At 38.8% G+C, this 15,637-nt stretch overlaps 1 protein-coding gene across 1 annotated transcript; it reads right to left on the bottom strand.

Annotated features, from left to right (window-relative positions):
- Positions 1-12,682: 12,682 nt before the first annotated feature.
- Positions 12,683-14,835, bottom strand: LOC148193256 (F-box/LRR-repeat protein At4g29420-like). Its single transcript, XM_088099655.1, has 2 exons — positions 14,346-14,835; positions 12,683-13,835 (listed from the first exon to the last, which is right to left on the bottom strand). The coding sequence occupies exons 1-2, from the start codon at positions 14,803-14,805 to the stop codon at positions 12,937-12,939; spliced, it is 1,359 nt and encodes a 452-aa protein (XP_087955781.1). The 5' UTR covers positions 14,806-14,835; the 3' UTR covers positions 12,683-12,936.
- Between the last annotated feature and the right edge of the window lie 802 nt (positions 14,836-15,637).

Here is a 15,637-nt window from a genome sequence, read left to right as displayed (position 1 = left end):
AACAAAAACCCAAGACTGAACCTTTGGTCCCCGGCAGCGGCGCCATTTTGATGAGAGGGTCGCACCTCTCACAAAAGTTGTGCATAAAAGAATGTAGTATAATACTAGGAAGTGACTCCTAGATCGTCTCTCAAGGACCAATTGTGGTTCAGTCTCAGGTCAACACGTAGTGGGGGATTTTGAAAGTGTTTTTGTGATTCAAAATGAACTAAATTAAAAATGGAACTTAAATACAACCGAATATAATTGACAACATTAAAGTGAGTATTAAAATTAAGGTTTAATCATTCACTAAGTCCCTATTTTCGCATGGAATCTCAATTTCGTCCCTTTCTTTCTGAAAATCTCAATTGGGTCCCAATTTTATGAAAATTGCAACAAATCGATCCTTTCCGTTAAATAGTGTCAAACGGCGTTAAAAAAATTGATGAGTGAATGCTGAGATGACGAACGAGCGCTCGTCCAGCAGCGAACGAGCGCTCGTCCAGCAGCGAACGAGCGCTCGTCCACTGAACGAACGGTCGTCCAGTGTGGAACGAACGGTTGTCCACCAGAGAACGGACGCTCGTCGACCTCTTACTGCTGGACAACCGTTCGTTCCACACTGGACGACCGTTCGTTCGGTGGTCGAGCGCTCGTTCGCTGCTGGACGAGCGTTCGTACGCTGCTGGACGAGCGCTCGTTCGCTGATGGACGAGCGCTCGTTCGCTGCTGGACGAGCGCTCGTTCGCTGCTGGACGAGCGCTCGTTCGTCATCTCAGCATTCACTCATCAATTTTTTTAACGCCGTCCAGCCAAATTAACGGAAAGGATCGATTTGTTGCAATTTTCATAAAATTGGGACCCAATTGAGATTTTCAGAAAGAAAGGGATGAAATTGAGATTCCATGCGAAAATAGGGACTTAGTGAATGATTAAACCTAAAATTAAATAAAGAAAAAAAAATAAAAAAGATAAAAAACCTAGCGGCATTTAAATATACCCACATTCCAGCTAAAGCAATTGGAGCAGTGAAATAAATTGTTGAAGAAAAGGACATCCATAAACCATCAATTGCAAAGCATTAATTCACGTGCAGCAAGAATGAAAATTCAATGCACGTTTTCATGAACCAATTGAATGTGAACTTTTAGCTTAACACTAAATGCATTTCATCACGAAAATCAATGAATTAAAATACGTAAGCAATAAAGTGATTTAAATAAACATGCTGCTTCTTGAATGCATATATAAAATATAATTTATACTTATTGAATTCAAACGTGAAAGTGAAGAAGATGAGAATGAAATGAGCTAGCTGCTTCAACCTAAATCCGCTTTAATATATAAGATATGAAAATAAAATTTGACTCAAGCGTGAAAGAGTAAAAACCGAACACCTCTTCCTTGCTCCACATCACGGACCACACTCCGTTTCTTCATTCAATCTCGGACACCGTGAACACCACTTCTTTCTTTTTCCAAAATTAAAATTAAAACCCAAGAGCTACTGGAAGAGAAAGAAAATGAGAGCCTCCAGCAAGCCGTGACTACCTTCCAGCTTCCAAACAGTGTTCCGTAACAGCATGCTACTCCTACCAAAAGTGAATGAATCCTCTAGCCGTAACCCTCCATGTGCTGCAATTTTCCAGCCTCCGTGACTCAGTGTTCTTCTTTTTAAACTAAAAAAAATCCTCCAACTTAGGTGGCGGCTGGACCATCCTCTATCCAGCCCTAGGCAGAGACACACCTCAGCTGTGTGTGCTTCCATGAAATGAAAGATGAAAACCCCCAAAATTCCACGTGCAGCAGCCCTAATGAACCAGCCCTCTTTGATGAATGCTCCCCAATTAATTCTTGCTACACCCCCTTCAAAGACGTGGCAGCCCTCCTTTCTTTAGAGCCTAATAATGAATCCTCCAATGCTTCCAACCGTGTGATCGTCCAAGCTTTGCTGCTGTCCACGTGAAAAAAATGATTCTTCTTTGGACACCCCCTGTGCCTCCCATTCTCCGCGTGAAAACCCTCCAATTCAAAATCTCTCCAAGCTTGCTGGATAGGAGTTGCTGGACCGTGATGCTTGTTGGACGTGGACCTGCAACCAAGCTGTTGGATGCCATTGTTGAAGTTGGAGCGTAACGTGCAGCCGTGGGCTTCACTTCCACTTGTGCACCTCCCGGATGTGTTCCTCATTCACGTTTCTACTGCTTCAAGGCTTCTTCCCGTGAAGCCCTTGCTGGATACACCCCCTATGCTTCCATTCTCAGCGTGAAGGTCTTCTCCTGCCTCTGCTGCTGGACAATGCTGGACACACCCCTGTTGGACCATTGTTGAAGCTGGAGCGTGAAGAATGGATGAGCTGCTTGTGGGCCTCGTTGATGTGTACACCCAAAATTCAATCCGTGCACCTCTCTTGCCGGACCGCTTCTGGACTTCAATTTGCTGGATGGGCCCGCTGCTGCCAGCCTTGCTTTGCTGCACGTTGCCAATTCTTCCCAACGCTGGATGAATCAGCCCATCACGCCACTTCCAAGCTGCTGGATGCACCGCAATGTGTGCGTGCTTCTCCAATTGAAAGCTGGATGTGCACCCTTGCTGCTTCCCATTCTCCGCATGAAGCTGTTGTGATGGACCGAGAAAATGAGCGTGGACGTGTGCTGGACTTCCTTCTTCATGCACCACCCCCTTTTGATGGAACATTCTCATGGGCCACCGCATGCTCTCTTTCTTTCCAAGCCACCTGGACAATCCTTTCACTTCAATGCTGGACACTCATTGTGGATGTAACCCTTCCAGCTCTCCAAGTCCAAAACAAAATCAGCTACTCTCTTTCTTCAAGAATAAATTACCGCATGCACCTCCAAAAACTAAATCCACACCTCCTCAATCATTTTAACTTAAATTATAATTGATGTGGCATTTTCTTTTCACCTCCAAATGTCCCAAATATTATCCAATAATTTCCCTACAATTAATAATGCAAATAATTAGTCTCAGATAATTCAAATTAATTAAAATAAGAATTTTTGATCAAATTAAGCACAATTAAGAAAAATGGGAAAATACTGGACATTTAAGCACAATTCCCTGATTAAATTCGGTACAATAAGCTAAGTGAAATTGAGAAAATATTGACTCATCAGCATCATGCAGAAATTTCTTTCTTTGTTGCCAAGTTAAGTCTTCCGGCATGACTGTTGCAGCTTTGAAATTCGCCATATCAGCAAACCAGGGCCTCTGCTGAATATACATGAGTGATTCATCTGAAAAAGATTCCCAGATTTCAGATTCCTTGCTAGTGACTTCATTGTTGACTAACCGTGACAAATGATCAGCAATTAAGTTCTCACTTCCTTTCTTGTCACGGATTTCTACATCAAATTCTTGCAATAGTAGTACCCACCTAATCAAACGTGGCTTAGAATCTGGTTTTGTCAACAAATATTTGATAGCTGCATGATCTGTATAAACAATCACCTTAGACCCAATAAGATAAGGTCTAAATTTCTCTAGAGCATACACAATGGCAAGAAATTCTTTCTCTGTGGTAGCATAATTCAATTGAGCATTGTTCAGAACCTTGCTAGCATAATAAATTGGATGAAACTTTTGTTCTTTCCGCTGGCCAAGGACAACTCCTATTGCATAATCACTTGCATCACACATTAATTCAAAATTTTGATTCCAATCCGGCGCTACAATTACTGGAGTTGACACTAACTTCTTCTTCAATATGTCAAAAGCTTTCAGACAGTCTTCATCCATCATAAAAGGAACATCCTTCATCAAAAGATTACTCAATGGTTTAGCAATTTTTGAGAAATCTTTAATGAATCTTCTATAGAATCCAGCATGACCAAGAAAACTTCTAATCCCCTTTACATTTGTTGGTGGAGGTAGTTTCTCAATGACTTCTACTTTAGCTTTGTCTACCTCAATTCCTTTAGCAGAGATTTTATGCCCCAATACAATTCCTTCAGTTACCATGAAATGACATTTCTCCCAATTAAGAACAAGATTTGTCTGAACACATCTTTTGAGGACAGTGTTCAAATTAGCCAAACATCTTTGGAAAGAATTTCCAAAAACTGAGAAATCATCCATGAATACCTCAATGCATTTTTCTAAGAGATCTGCAAAAATTGCCTGCATACACCTCTGAAACGTAGCTGGAGCATTACATAATCCAAAAGGCATCTTTCTATATGCAAAGATACCAAAAGGACAAGTAAAAGCCGTCTTCTCCTGGTCTTTTGGATCTGCCACAATTTGGTTGTATCCAGAATATCCATCTAGAAAACAATAGAAAGCCTGCCCTGATAACCTTTCTAACATCTGATCCATGAAAGGAAGAGGAAAATGATCTTTCCTAGTAGCTTTATTCAGCTTCCTGTAATCAATGCACATACGCCAACCAGTGACTGTCCGAGTAGGAATAAGTTCATTCTTATCATTATAAATTACTGTCATCCCACCTTTCTTTGGAACCACCTGTACTGGACTCACCCATTCACTGTTAGAGATTGGATAGATGATACCAGCTTCTAACAGTTTCAACACTTCTTTTCTGACCACCTCCTTCATAACAGGATTTAATCTTCTCTGTGGTTGAGCACTTGGTTTATAATCTTCTTCCATAAAAATTTTGTGCATGCAGTAAGTTGGGCTAATACCTTTAAGATCTGATATTGACCACCCAATTGCTTCTTTGTTAGCTTTCAGAATTTCTATCAATTGCTCTTCTTCTTGTAGAGATAAAGAGTTATTGATGATGACTGACTTTGTTCCATCTTCTTCTAGAAAAACATATTTCAGATGTGACGGTAATCTTTTTAATTCTGGTGTCTATGCTTTGACTGCTTCTTCCTTATCAATTATTTCGAATATTGGATCTTCCTCTGGACTCTTTTTCAATGTTTCTAAGTCCATCAAACATTCATAAATCAATTTCTCTTCTTCTTCATCTAAATCTTCACATGCATTAATGAGAGTTTTTTCCAATGGAGAAATATTTCGCACCATCCTTTCTTGCACCATACAAACTTCATCAAGTTCATCAAATTGAAAACATGCCTTGTCATCATTTGGATATGTCATGGCCTTGGACACGTCAAAAGTGACTTCTTCATCATCAACTCTCAATTTAAGCTTCCCATTCTCTACATCAATCAAAATTCTAGCAGTCTTCATAAAAGGTCTCCCAAGAATAAGAGGAACATCACTATTTCCTTCCATCTCCATCACAATAAAATCCACTGGGAATACAAATTTGTCAACCTTCACTAGAACATCTTCAATCACTCCATATGGATATTTAAGAGACCTGTCTGCCAATTGAAGAGCCATTCTGGTTGGTTTAATTTCCAACCCCTGAATTGTTTTGCACATGGATAGCGGCATTAGATTAATGCTAGCTTGCAAATCAATCAATGCTCTTCCAACTTTCACATCTCCTATGGTGCATGGAATAGTGAAGCTTCCCGGATCTTTAAGTTTAGGAGGTAGTTTCTGTATGATTGCACTACAGTTACCCTGTATATTGATAGTTTCCTTCTCAATGTACTTGTGTTTCTTTGTGAGGAGTTCCTTCAAAAACTTTGCATATGCTGGCATCTGTTGCAATGCTTTAGAGAATGGTATAGTGATCTCCAACTTCTTAAACAATTCCATGAATCTTTCCAACTGCTTTTCTTTCTCCTTCCTTGAATAACTCTTTGGATAAGGAAGTGGCTTTTCATACTCTTTTTCTTTTTGTCTCTCCTCTCTCTCTTCTCTCTCTCTTTTTTCTCTCCTCTCCTCTTCTTCTCTCTTCTTTTTCTCTCTCTCAACTCTTTCTTTCCACTCACATGTTTCTTTTTCACTCTCACTCTCATTTTCTTTCTCCTCTCTTTCTTGTTGTCTCTCCTCTAACACTCTACCACTTCTGGTCACAACAGTTTTACACTCCTTTCTGAGATTATCATATTTCATCTCATCAACTATTCTCTCAACATAAACCTCCATATTTTTAAATGCAGCATCCACATTATGACAATAAGACGCATTCGTCTTCAAGAATCTTTGGAAAGTCTCTTCAAGCTTTGTTGTTTTCTCAACTGGAGTAAATTGCATCTGCCATTTTTGTTGTTGCACTTGAACCATTGAGACCTGTTGTATTTCCTGTGGTATTTGAGAAAGTTTCATAGTTACCTCTTCAAGCTGTTGAGAGATAATTCTATTTTGAATAAGCAAAGCCTCATTTGATTGTAACAACTCCTTCTGACTAAGATCTCCTGTTTCAATGTTGAATTCGTTGTCATTAGTAGCCATATTTTCAATAATTTCAGTTGCTTCCTCTGGAGTTTTCCATTTAATGTTTCCTCCTACTGAGGCATGAAGCATCATCTTAGTTCGTGAACCAAGACCTCCAAGGAAAGTTAGGACTACTTCTTCTTCTTTGAAACCATGCATAGGAGTTTTTCGTAACAGACTTTTGTATCTATCCCATGCATGCCCCAGTGATTCTTCCATGCCCTGCTTAAATGAAGATATCTCTTGCTTGCCTTTTGTTACCTTTGATTGTGGAAAGTACTTGTTTAAAAACTTGGTTACCACTGCTTCCCACTCTGTGAAACTTCCTTCTGGAAAAGAATTTAACCAAAGCTTAGCATTGCCTCCTTATGAGAAAGGAAACAAACTAAGTTTGATCGCTTCATCTGGCACCCCATTAATCTTGACTGTGTTGCAAATCTCATTGAAAGTAGTGAGGTGCTCATATGGGCTTTCATGAGATAACCCATTAAATTGGTTACTTTTCACCAGTTGGATCAGTGCTGGTTTGACCTCCATGTTAGCTGCATTGACTCTAGGTCTAGCTATGCTGTTAAAGTGCTGAGGTCCAGCTATATTGGTGTAATCAGCAAGAGTTCTTCTAACATTGTTATTCTCCATATTTTCTGTGCTATTGTCAGAACCTTGTGGTGATGGTTGTAACAGAGTTTCCGGAGGAGCAAAAAGTTCTCTAGATGTTCGGATTCTTCTCCTCCGTCTACTGTCTTCTAATCCTTCAAGCAGAGGTTCTGTTGTTTTCTTGCTCCTAGTTCGAATTGCCTCCTGCATACACAAGAACACAAAACCCTAGAAAAGATTTGGTTAGCACAAAAAGATATAAGAGAAGATATAAGATTCAGAAAATAAAAATAGAAAACAGAAAAACAGAAAACAGAAAAATAAAATCAAATAAAATACAAACTGAAAAATATAAAGAGAAAATAAAATAATACAAAAAAAATTCGAAATTTAAAATAAAATAAAAAAATAAGTCAAAGATAATCAATAATCACACAAATTAACCAGTTAAACCACGAGTCCCCGGCAACGGCGCCAAAAACTTGATGGACAAATTTATGATCACCAAAATATGATGTCACAAAATTGTTTTTCAATCGGCAAGTGTGAACGAATCGTTCAAGTAATAAACTTGGTAAGACCAAGTATCGTTCTTCCCAAAGGACTCACGGCCTAGTTTAGTTGTGTGGTTGTTTGATTAGCTAAGACTTAAAGACGAAATATTTGGATTTTATATGCAAAAGACGAAAATTAAATATGTATGCATGAAGTTTTGATCAATGGCAAAAAGCAAAGGATAAACACTTTCAATGAAATATATGTATGAATATGTTGTTGGGGTCAATTTCATCTTATCCACTCTCATATATTTTAGGAATTCAACATTCAAATCATCATTGTTAATGCCACTCTCTAAAGTACCTTTCAAGAAGGCTTCTCCCTAATCACGAGTTCATACAATTCCTAGCATTCCTAATGATCAGTTCATAAGTGCAAGAGCTTATCGACAACCAATATAATATTGGGAGAAATTCCCCGGATCTAGACTTCCCCGTACGCGCCCGTATCGACAAAACCAATAATCATGCATCGAATGAGTTAAACAATGCAAGCATTAAGCAAAGAGGAAAAACCCTAACTAATGATGAAAGAAAGCATAGATCTTAAATAAAAGATGTAAAAACAAATTCCATATATGAGAGCTTCAAAAGATTACATTGATTCCCCAACAAACATACAGATTTTAGTTCACCATATTCATGGTGATCGTAGATGAATAACAATGAAAGAATGAAAGATAAAACCCTAGAAAGGTGAAGAGGAAGCCTGAGCATCCAAGATCCTCCTTCAAAGGGGTGGAAGAGAGAGTGTTTGCTTCGTTCCAGCCAAAGATACCTAACCCTAGGAAACCCTAAAGCTTATATATTATTCGTAAATTACAGAAAATTAGGTCCAAGCCCATAAAAGTGCCGCTCAGCGGTAAAATGCCGCTCAGCGGTAAAATACCGCTCAGCAGTAAGTGCGTGTCACGTTTCTTCCCCTCAGCGGCCAGTTTGCCCCTCAACGGTCCTCCCGTGAACTCCAGAATGCCGCTCAGCGGTAAACTGCCGCTGAGCGGTGACTTCGGCTTCTCCTTTTGCACTTTTTGATGTCTTTTCTCATTCCATATCTCTCCTTCTTCACTTCTTTCACCAAATTCACCTTAAAACCTGCACAAAAACACTGAAATCAAGCATAAACCTGTCCAGCTCTCTTATTTATGAAAATATGAAGAAAAGCATGATTTCAAGCTAGTTTCTAAGTATAAAGGTTGCTTTTAGTATCAATTTTAAGCATGAAAATAACAGTTTTCAACTGTTATCAAGCGGCACTCAGGAGCTCACGGGAGGACCGCTGAGGGGCAAAATGGTCGCTGAGGGGAGAAAACTACTCACGCACTCACCGCTGAGCGGCTAATTGAATGATTTGAAAGAAGAATTGAAGTACCGAATGATTGGAGTGCTGAAAAGTCAACCAGAAACCAGAAAAGTCAACCAGTCAACCAGAAAAGTCAACCAGTCAACTAGAATACGAAAAAAGTCAACTAGACGAGTTTTGGGCCAGTTTTATGCGATTTTATGATCTATTTGGGCCTGGACCCGTTTTCTATTATTTTTATGTCCTATTTAAAGGCCTAGATGTCTTAGGGTTTGTATCTTTGGCAGAAACAAAGCAAACACTCTCTCTTCCACACCTTTGAAGGAGGATATTGGATGCTCAGGCTACCTCTTCACCTTTCTAGGGTTTTATCTTTCATTCTTTCATTATTGTTCATCTAGGTTCACCATGAATATGGTGAACTAAACCTTGTATGTTTGTTGGGGAATCAATGTAATCTTTTGAAGCTCTCATATATGGAATTTGTGCTTGCATCCTAATCCAAGATTTATGCTTTCTTTCATCATTAGTTAAGGTTTTTCCTCTTTGCTTAATGTTTGCTTTGTTTAACTCATTCAATGCATGATTATTGATTTTGTCGATACGGGAACGTACGGGGAAGTCTAGATCCGGGGAATTACTCCCAATATTATATTGGTTGTCGTTAAGCTCCTGCACTTGATGAACTAATTATTAGGAATGCTAGGAATTGTATGAACTCGTAATTAGGGAGAAGCCTTCTTGAAAGGTACTTTAGAGAGTGGCATTAAAAATGATGAATTGAATGTTGAATTCCTAAAGTATATGCGAGTGGATAAGATGAAATTGACCCCCAACAACATATTCATATATATATATATTTCATTGAAAGTGCTTGTCTTTTGCTTTTGCCATTGATCAAAACCTCATGCATACATATTTACTTTTGTCTTTTGCACAGTAAAATCCAATTATTTCGTCCTTAAGTCTTAGCTAATCAACAAATCACATAACTAAACTAGGCCGTGAGTCCTTTGGGAGAATGATACTTGGTCTTACCGAGTTTATTACCGAGTTTATGATCACCAAAATATGATGTCACAAACTTGTTTCACAATCGGCAAGTATGACCGAATCGTTCAAGTAATAAACTTGGTAAGACCAAGTATCGTTCTCACAAAGGACTCACGGCCTAGTTTAGTTATGTGATTTGTTGATTAGCTAAGACTTAAGAACAAAATAATTGGAGTTTAATATGCAAGACAGAAAATAAACATGTATGCATGAGTTTTTGATCAATGGCAAAAGCAAAAGACAAACACTTTCAATGAAATATATATATGAATATGTTGTTGGGGTCAATTTCATCTTATACACTCTCATATACTTTAGGAATTCAACATTCAAATCATCATTGTTAATGACACTCTCTAAAGTACCTTTCAAGAAGGCTTCTCCCTAATTACGAGTTCATACAATTCCTAGCATTCCTAATAATTAGTTCATCAAGTGCAGGAGCTTAACGACAACCAATATAATATTGGGAGTAGTTCCCCGGATCTAGACTTCCCCGTACGTTCCCATATCGACAAAATCAATAATCATGCATTGAATGAGTTAAACAAAGCAAGCATTAAGCAAAGAGGAAAAACCCTAACTAATGATGAAAGAAAGCATAAATCTTAGATTAAGATGCAAGCACAAATTCCATATATGAGAGCTTCAAAAGATTACATTGATTCCCCAACAAACATACAAGGTTTAGTTCACCATATTCATGGTGAACCTAGATGAACAATAATGAAAGAATGAAAGATAAAACCCTAGAAAGGTGAAGAGGTAGCCTGAGCATCCAATATCCTCCTTCAAAGGGGTGGAAGAGAGAGTGTTTGCTTCGTTTCTGCCAAAGATACAAACCCTAAGACATCTAGGCCTTTAAATAGGACATAAAAATAATAGAAAACGGGTCCAGGCCCAAACAGATCATAAAATCGCATAAAACTGGCCCAAAACTCGTCTGATTGACTTTTTTCGTATTCTGGTTGACTGGTTGACTTTTCTGGTTGACTGGTTGACTTTTCTGGTTTCTGGTTGACTTTTCTGCACTCCAATCATTCGGTACTTCAATTCTTCTTTCAAATCATTCAATTAGCCGCTCAGCGGTGAGTGCGTGAGTAGTTTTCTCCCCTCAGCGGCCATTTTGCCCCTCAGCGGTCCTCCCGTGAGCTCCTGAGTGCCGCTCAGCGATAAACTGCCGCTGAGCGGTAACTTCGGGTTCTCCTTTTGCACTTTTTGATGTCTTTTCTGATTCCATCTCTCTCCTTCTTCACTTCTTTCACCAAATTCACCTTAAAACCTGCACAAAAACACTGAAATCAAGCATAAACCTGTCCAACTCTCTTATTTATGAAAATATGAGTAAAAGCATGATTTCAAGGTAGTTTCTAAGCATAAAGGTTGCTTTTAGTATCAATTTTAAGCATGAAAATAACAGTTTTTCAACTGTTATCACAACCCCAAACTTAGAACTTTGCTTGTCCTCAAGCAAGCAAGATGTAACTCAATCTTCTACCAATTCATATGATGGCTCACTTCATTCAAAATTCCTCTTTTCAAGATAAGTAGCAACTTCAATCAAACTTATGACCAAGAGTTAAATCAAGATGTGCACATGCTTTAGTGTTCACAAAGTCATTTAAATTCCAACAAATGGCCTTGGTCACATGATGCAAAACAAGCAATTGATTCAATCATAGAAAACCTGGGCAAAGTCATTCATGCTTTCAAAGTAATAGCATTCAACAATAACAACTCTGGAGCTCAAAACCTCACATATAAGCTCATTCACATTTGACATACACATCCTGCTTAATCTCAAAACCACAATCGTAATATCCTGCATTTGTTCACAAAGCTTGTGAATCACCTGTATAAGCATTTTATGTGCACATCATCTCAACATCAATCAATCAAAAAGCATCATCAAGCATTACTTATCAAACAATCACAGTTAATAGCAAACCATCATAACAAACCAGGTGTCCAATAGAGTACATCAAACCCTAATCTAAAAACATAAAATACTTACAGGATACTGGGTTGCCTCCCAGTAAGCGCTTGTTTAACGTCACGAGCCTGACCCAAACTTTCAAGGATCAACCAACAACATCATTGTGGAAAATTGTTGCACCTCTCCCCCTAGATAAGGCTTGAGACATTGACCATTCACCACCCAACTTCTCTGTGGATCATCAGCAGCTGGATTAAATATTTCAATTGCTCCATGCAGATGCACTTCTTTTATCACAAATGGTCCTGACCATTTTGACTTCAGCTTCCCAGGAAATATCTTCAATCTTGAATTGAACAATAGTACCTGTTGTCCTGGATTGAAAACTCTATTCACCAACTTCCTGTCATGATAAAATTTAATCTTGTCTTTGTAAGCCTTGGATGAATCATATGCATGTAATCGCATTTCTTCAAGCTCCAAAATCTGCCTTCTGCGTGTGCATTGAGTTTCATAAGGATCAAAATTCAAGAATTTCAAAGCCCATAATGCTCTATGCTCCAATTCTACTGGCAAATGGCATGCTTTCCCATAGACTAATTGAAATGGTGATAATCCCATAGACGTCTTCATTGCTGTCCTATAAGCCCAAAGAGCATCATCCAATTTGAGAGACCAATCCTTTCTTGATGAAGTCGCTGTTTTTTCCAGGATCCTTTTTATCTCCCTGTTAGACACCTCAGCTTGTCCATTGGTTTGTGGATGATAGGGTGCAGCTACCTTATGTTTTACTCCATAGTGTTTGAGTACTTTCTCTAGCTGATAATTGCAAAAATGTGATCCTCCATCACTAATCAACACTCTTGGAGTGCCAAAACGTGAGAATATCTGCCTTTTCAGGAATTTAATTACCGTGCTAGCATCATTTTTAGGACAAGCTAATGCTTCCACCCATTTACTCACATAATCCACTGCTACCAGGATATATTCATTGTTGAAAGATGGAGGGAAGGGTCCAACAAAGTCAATACCCCAACAATCAAAAACCTCAACCTCTAAAATACCTTGTAAAGGCATCTCATGACGTTTAGTGATTGTCCCTGCTCTTTGACATTTATCACAATTTCTAGCATGATTATGGGCATCTTTAAATAAAGTTGGCCAATAAAACCCACAAATCAATGAGAACTCCCCTTTTCATAACAAAGATAGCAGTCACCAAACTAGGTGCCATCAGAGACCCAAGTATCCTTGATTCCTTCTTTCCATATTCCCCATCTCCATCTCACTCTTGGGAATTTGCTTCTGCATGAAGAGATCAGGCCGCCAGCAACATATGAATCAACATCACGATGGATAAGAAGAGAAACATCACACAACTGGGTGCTTTTATCCAAAACAGAAGAAATAAATGCAAGAGTACCCTCCACTTCATGGACCACTAGATGTGCAATAAGTTGTTTTATCATCTTCATACCAATCCCATCTGCCAAACCTCCCCGTCTAAATGAATTCTCCATCACATGCCAGGCTCCAGGACCTAAACTAAGACATGTTATGTTCGGAAAACAACCCAACAAAGTATCAATCCCAAACACTGCTGCATCAACCTGTTTTCTTCTTCCTACCAAATCCAAGGTAAGTCTCTTCACCGTGCTGCAGTGACGAAACATAGTAAACAAAAAACCAAGAGCGAGGCATTCTACATTGAGCTGAAGGCATTGTATATTAGCACAATTTTTCAACCTGAGCTCATCAGTATTCTCGAGGGAGAGATTAAAATTGGACAAGGAAGGGGCCTCAAGGACAACCAACTTAGGTTTGATGCATCTGAGATCAAAATCAACAAGGCAAGGTGCACATATGATTAAAGAAAGTGGAGCATTTGAGACCGACCATTGACAAGTGGTAAGGTGTAAGAAATTAATCTTAGGCTCCTTAAGTCCACCAACCCCAATAAGACTGAGTTGAGTCAAATTAGGGAAACAAGCATTGATCCTGCTTAAGTCCTCATCATCCAGTCTCACAAACTCAAGGGTCAAATGTCTCAACGTTGGCATCAAACACAAACCATCCACGGATAACCACGCATTCCTCACGACCAATTTCCCAAGATTATGGCCTGAATAAGACACATTGCAAATTTCCATGAGAGACAAATAAAACTTAGATTCATATTCTTATGGGATGTTTGGATGGACAGAAAGAAGATATAAATGAATACAATACGTTTTTTTGGTTGATTTAAGAGAAAGTGTTTTAAAATAAAAATTCAATAATTTCTTTCCATCATATTTCCCTTCTACTCAAATTTCGACATTGATGGTACGTTTAACAGGGAGGAAAGAACGTTGATGAACTATTTTCTTTGGTTGGAGAGAAAATGAAAGGAAAAAAAATGTAACTAACAAAAGTTCAAATATTACGTTTTTCTCTTCAATTCTACCTTCCAAACATACCATTAGGTTCTTTTAATATTATTTCATCCAGAGTAATCTAAACAAATGTTAATCTTCAACACAAATTGAAACACCAATTCTGACGGAAAGAATACGAAACACGCGCAAGAAACCGCATTCTTGTAAGAGAAAGAAAGTATGAAGAAAGAAAAATTGAGAATCAAGAAGCTAACAGGTGGAAGAGATGAGGGACAAGGCTTCGGATCGGCGCCAACAAGACTGGACCCAGAAATCGGAGACGGAGAAAGATTTCAGAGCGTGGGAAATGGATGGAAGCCACTCTCTGATGAAGTTCATGTCGGTAAGGTAGAGATTGTCGGACTCATCCTCGACGTCGTCGAAGGAGACGCCACCGAGGGCGCGATCGACGCCCAGCGAGACGGAGTCAAGAGTGGAGGTGGAGCGGAATACGAGGTGAGAGAAAACGGTCTTGAAGGGAGTGACGAGGTGCTTGGTCTCCGGCGAACGGGACTTGAGGTAGCGCGACATGGAACAGACCACGTTCAGCCACCGCACCTCGTATGACGCCGCGTTTAGACCCTTGGACACCGCCCTGCACCGCGCCACATCGGTAGTGTCTGTTAAACGACTCACAATTTCCACCAACAGCGACGCCGGAAGCTCCTCCATCATCGCCAATCGAATTGCGCAATTGCATTCAACATAGAGAGAGAGAAAAGAGTTTGTGTTTGCGTTTTGTTTTTCGATGGATAAAGATAGTTTGAAAACATTGAGAATATTTTGACAAAGGTCACGTGGCAAAATCACATGGAATATAAATTAGAAAATGAAAAATGACATGGAAATGAAGTGGAAATGAAGTGAGGTAGGATATCAAGTGGAGAGTTGATTTTGTGATTTCAAAATTAGAATTTGAGTTTGGGTTAGAGAGAACCTAAATAATCGTTTTTTCTCTTACATGCGTTGTTAGAGTTTACCATTCGTCTAAGTATTGCTGTTGACATATTCCTTTCATCCATCGATAAGTGTTTGTTGTCGTTTGAACCTTTGGAAGGAACAAGCATCAAAAGGGATGCGTTTTCACCGTTTCGTTGTCGTTGGACTATTTGGTTATGCCATTTATATAGAATTTCATGTATAATGAACCATTCTCTGTAAAAATCAAAGTGCAAAAACTGCATTGGCAGCAAAGAGAAGATAAGTGGAGAATTCAGGCAAATGTTTTGTACAAGCAGATCAATTATGAAAATGACATTCATTTTGAAGTGCCTAATTTATTCTTTAACGATTTTTGAACATAAAAGTGATGTCGACAAAATTATTATGCCATTTATATAGAATTTCATGTCTAAGAAACCATCTTTTGTAAATATCAAAGTGCAGAAACTGCATTGGTAGCAAAAGCAAAATAAGTGAGAGACACGTCAACTATGAAAAATGACATTCATCTTAAAGTGTCTAATTTATTCCTTAACAATTTTTTAATATAGAAGTGATGTCGAGA

This window comes from Vigna umbellata, chromosome 9, assembly GCF_029865625.1.
Source record: "Vigna umbellata cultivar VRB3 chromosome 9, Vumbellata_1.0, whole genome shotgun sequence".
NCBI classification, from domain to species: Eukaryota; Viridiplantae; Streptophyta; class Magnoliopsida; order Fabales; family Fabaceae; genus Vigna; species Vigna umbellata.
The sequence above is the reverse complement of the archived record's forward strand: the minus strand, read 5'-3'. Positions and strand labels throughout refer to the sequence as shown.

Coding starts and splice junctions, on each gene's coding strand:
- LOC148193256 (XM_088099655.1), bottom strand. CDS start 14,805: ATGATGGAGGAGCTTCCGGCGTCGCTGTTGGTGGAAATTGTGAGTCGT. Junction 13,836..14,345: donor GTCCCTCATCTCTTCCACCT/GTTAGCTTCTTG, acceptor TGTCTTATTCAG/GCCATAATCTTGGGAAATTG.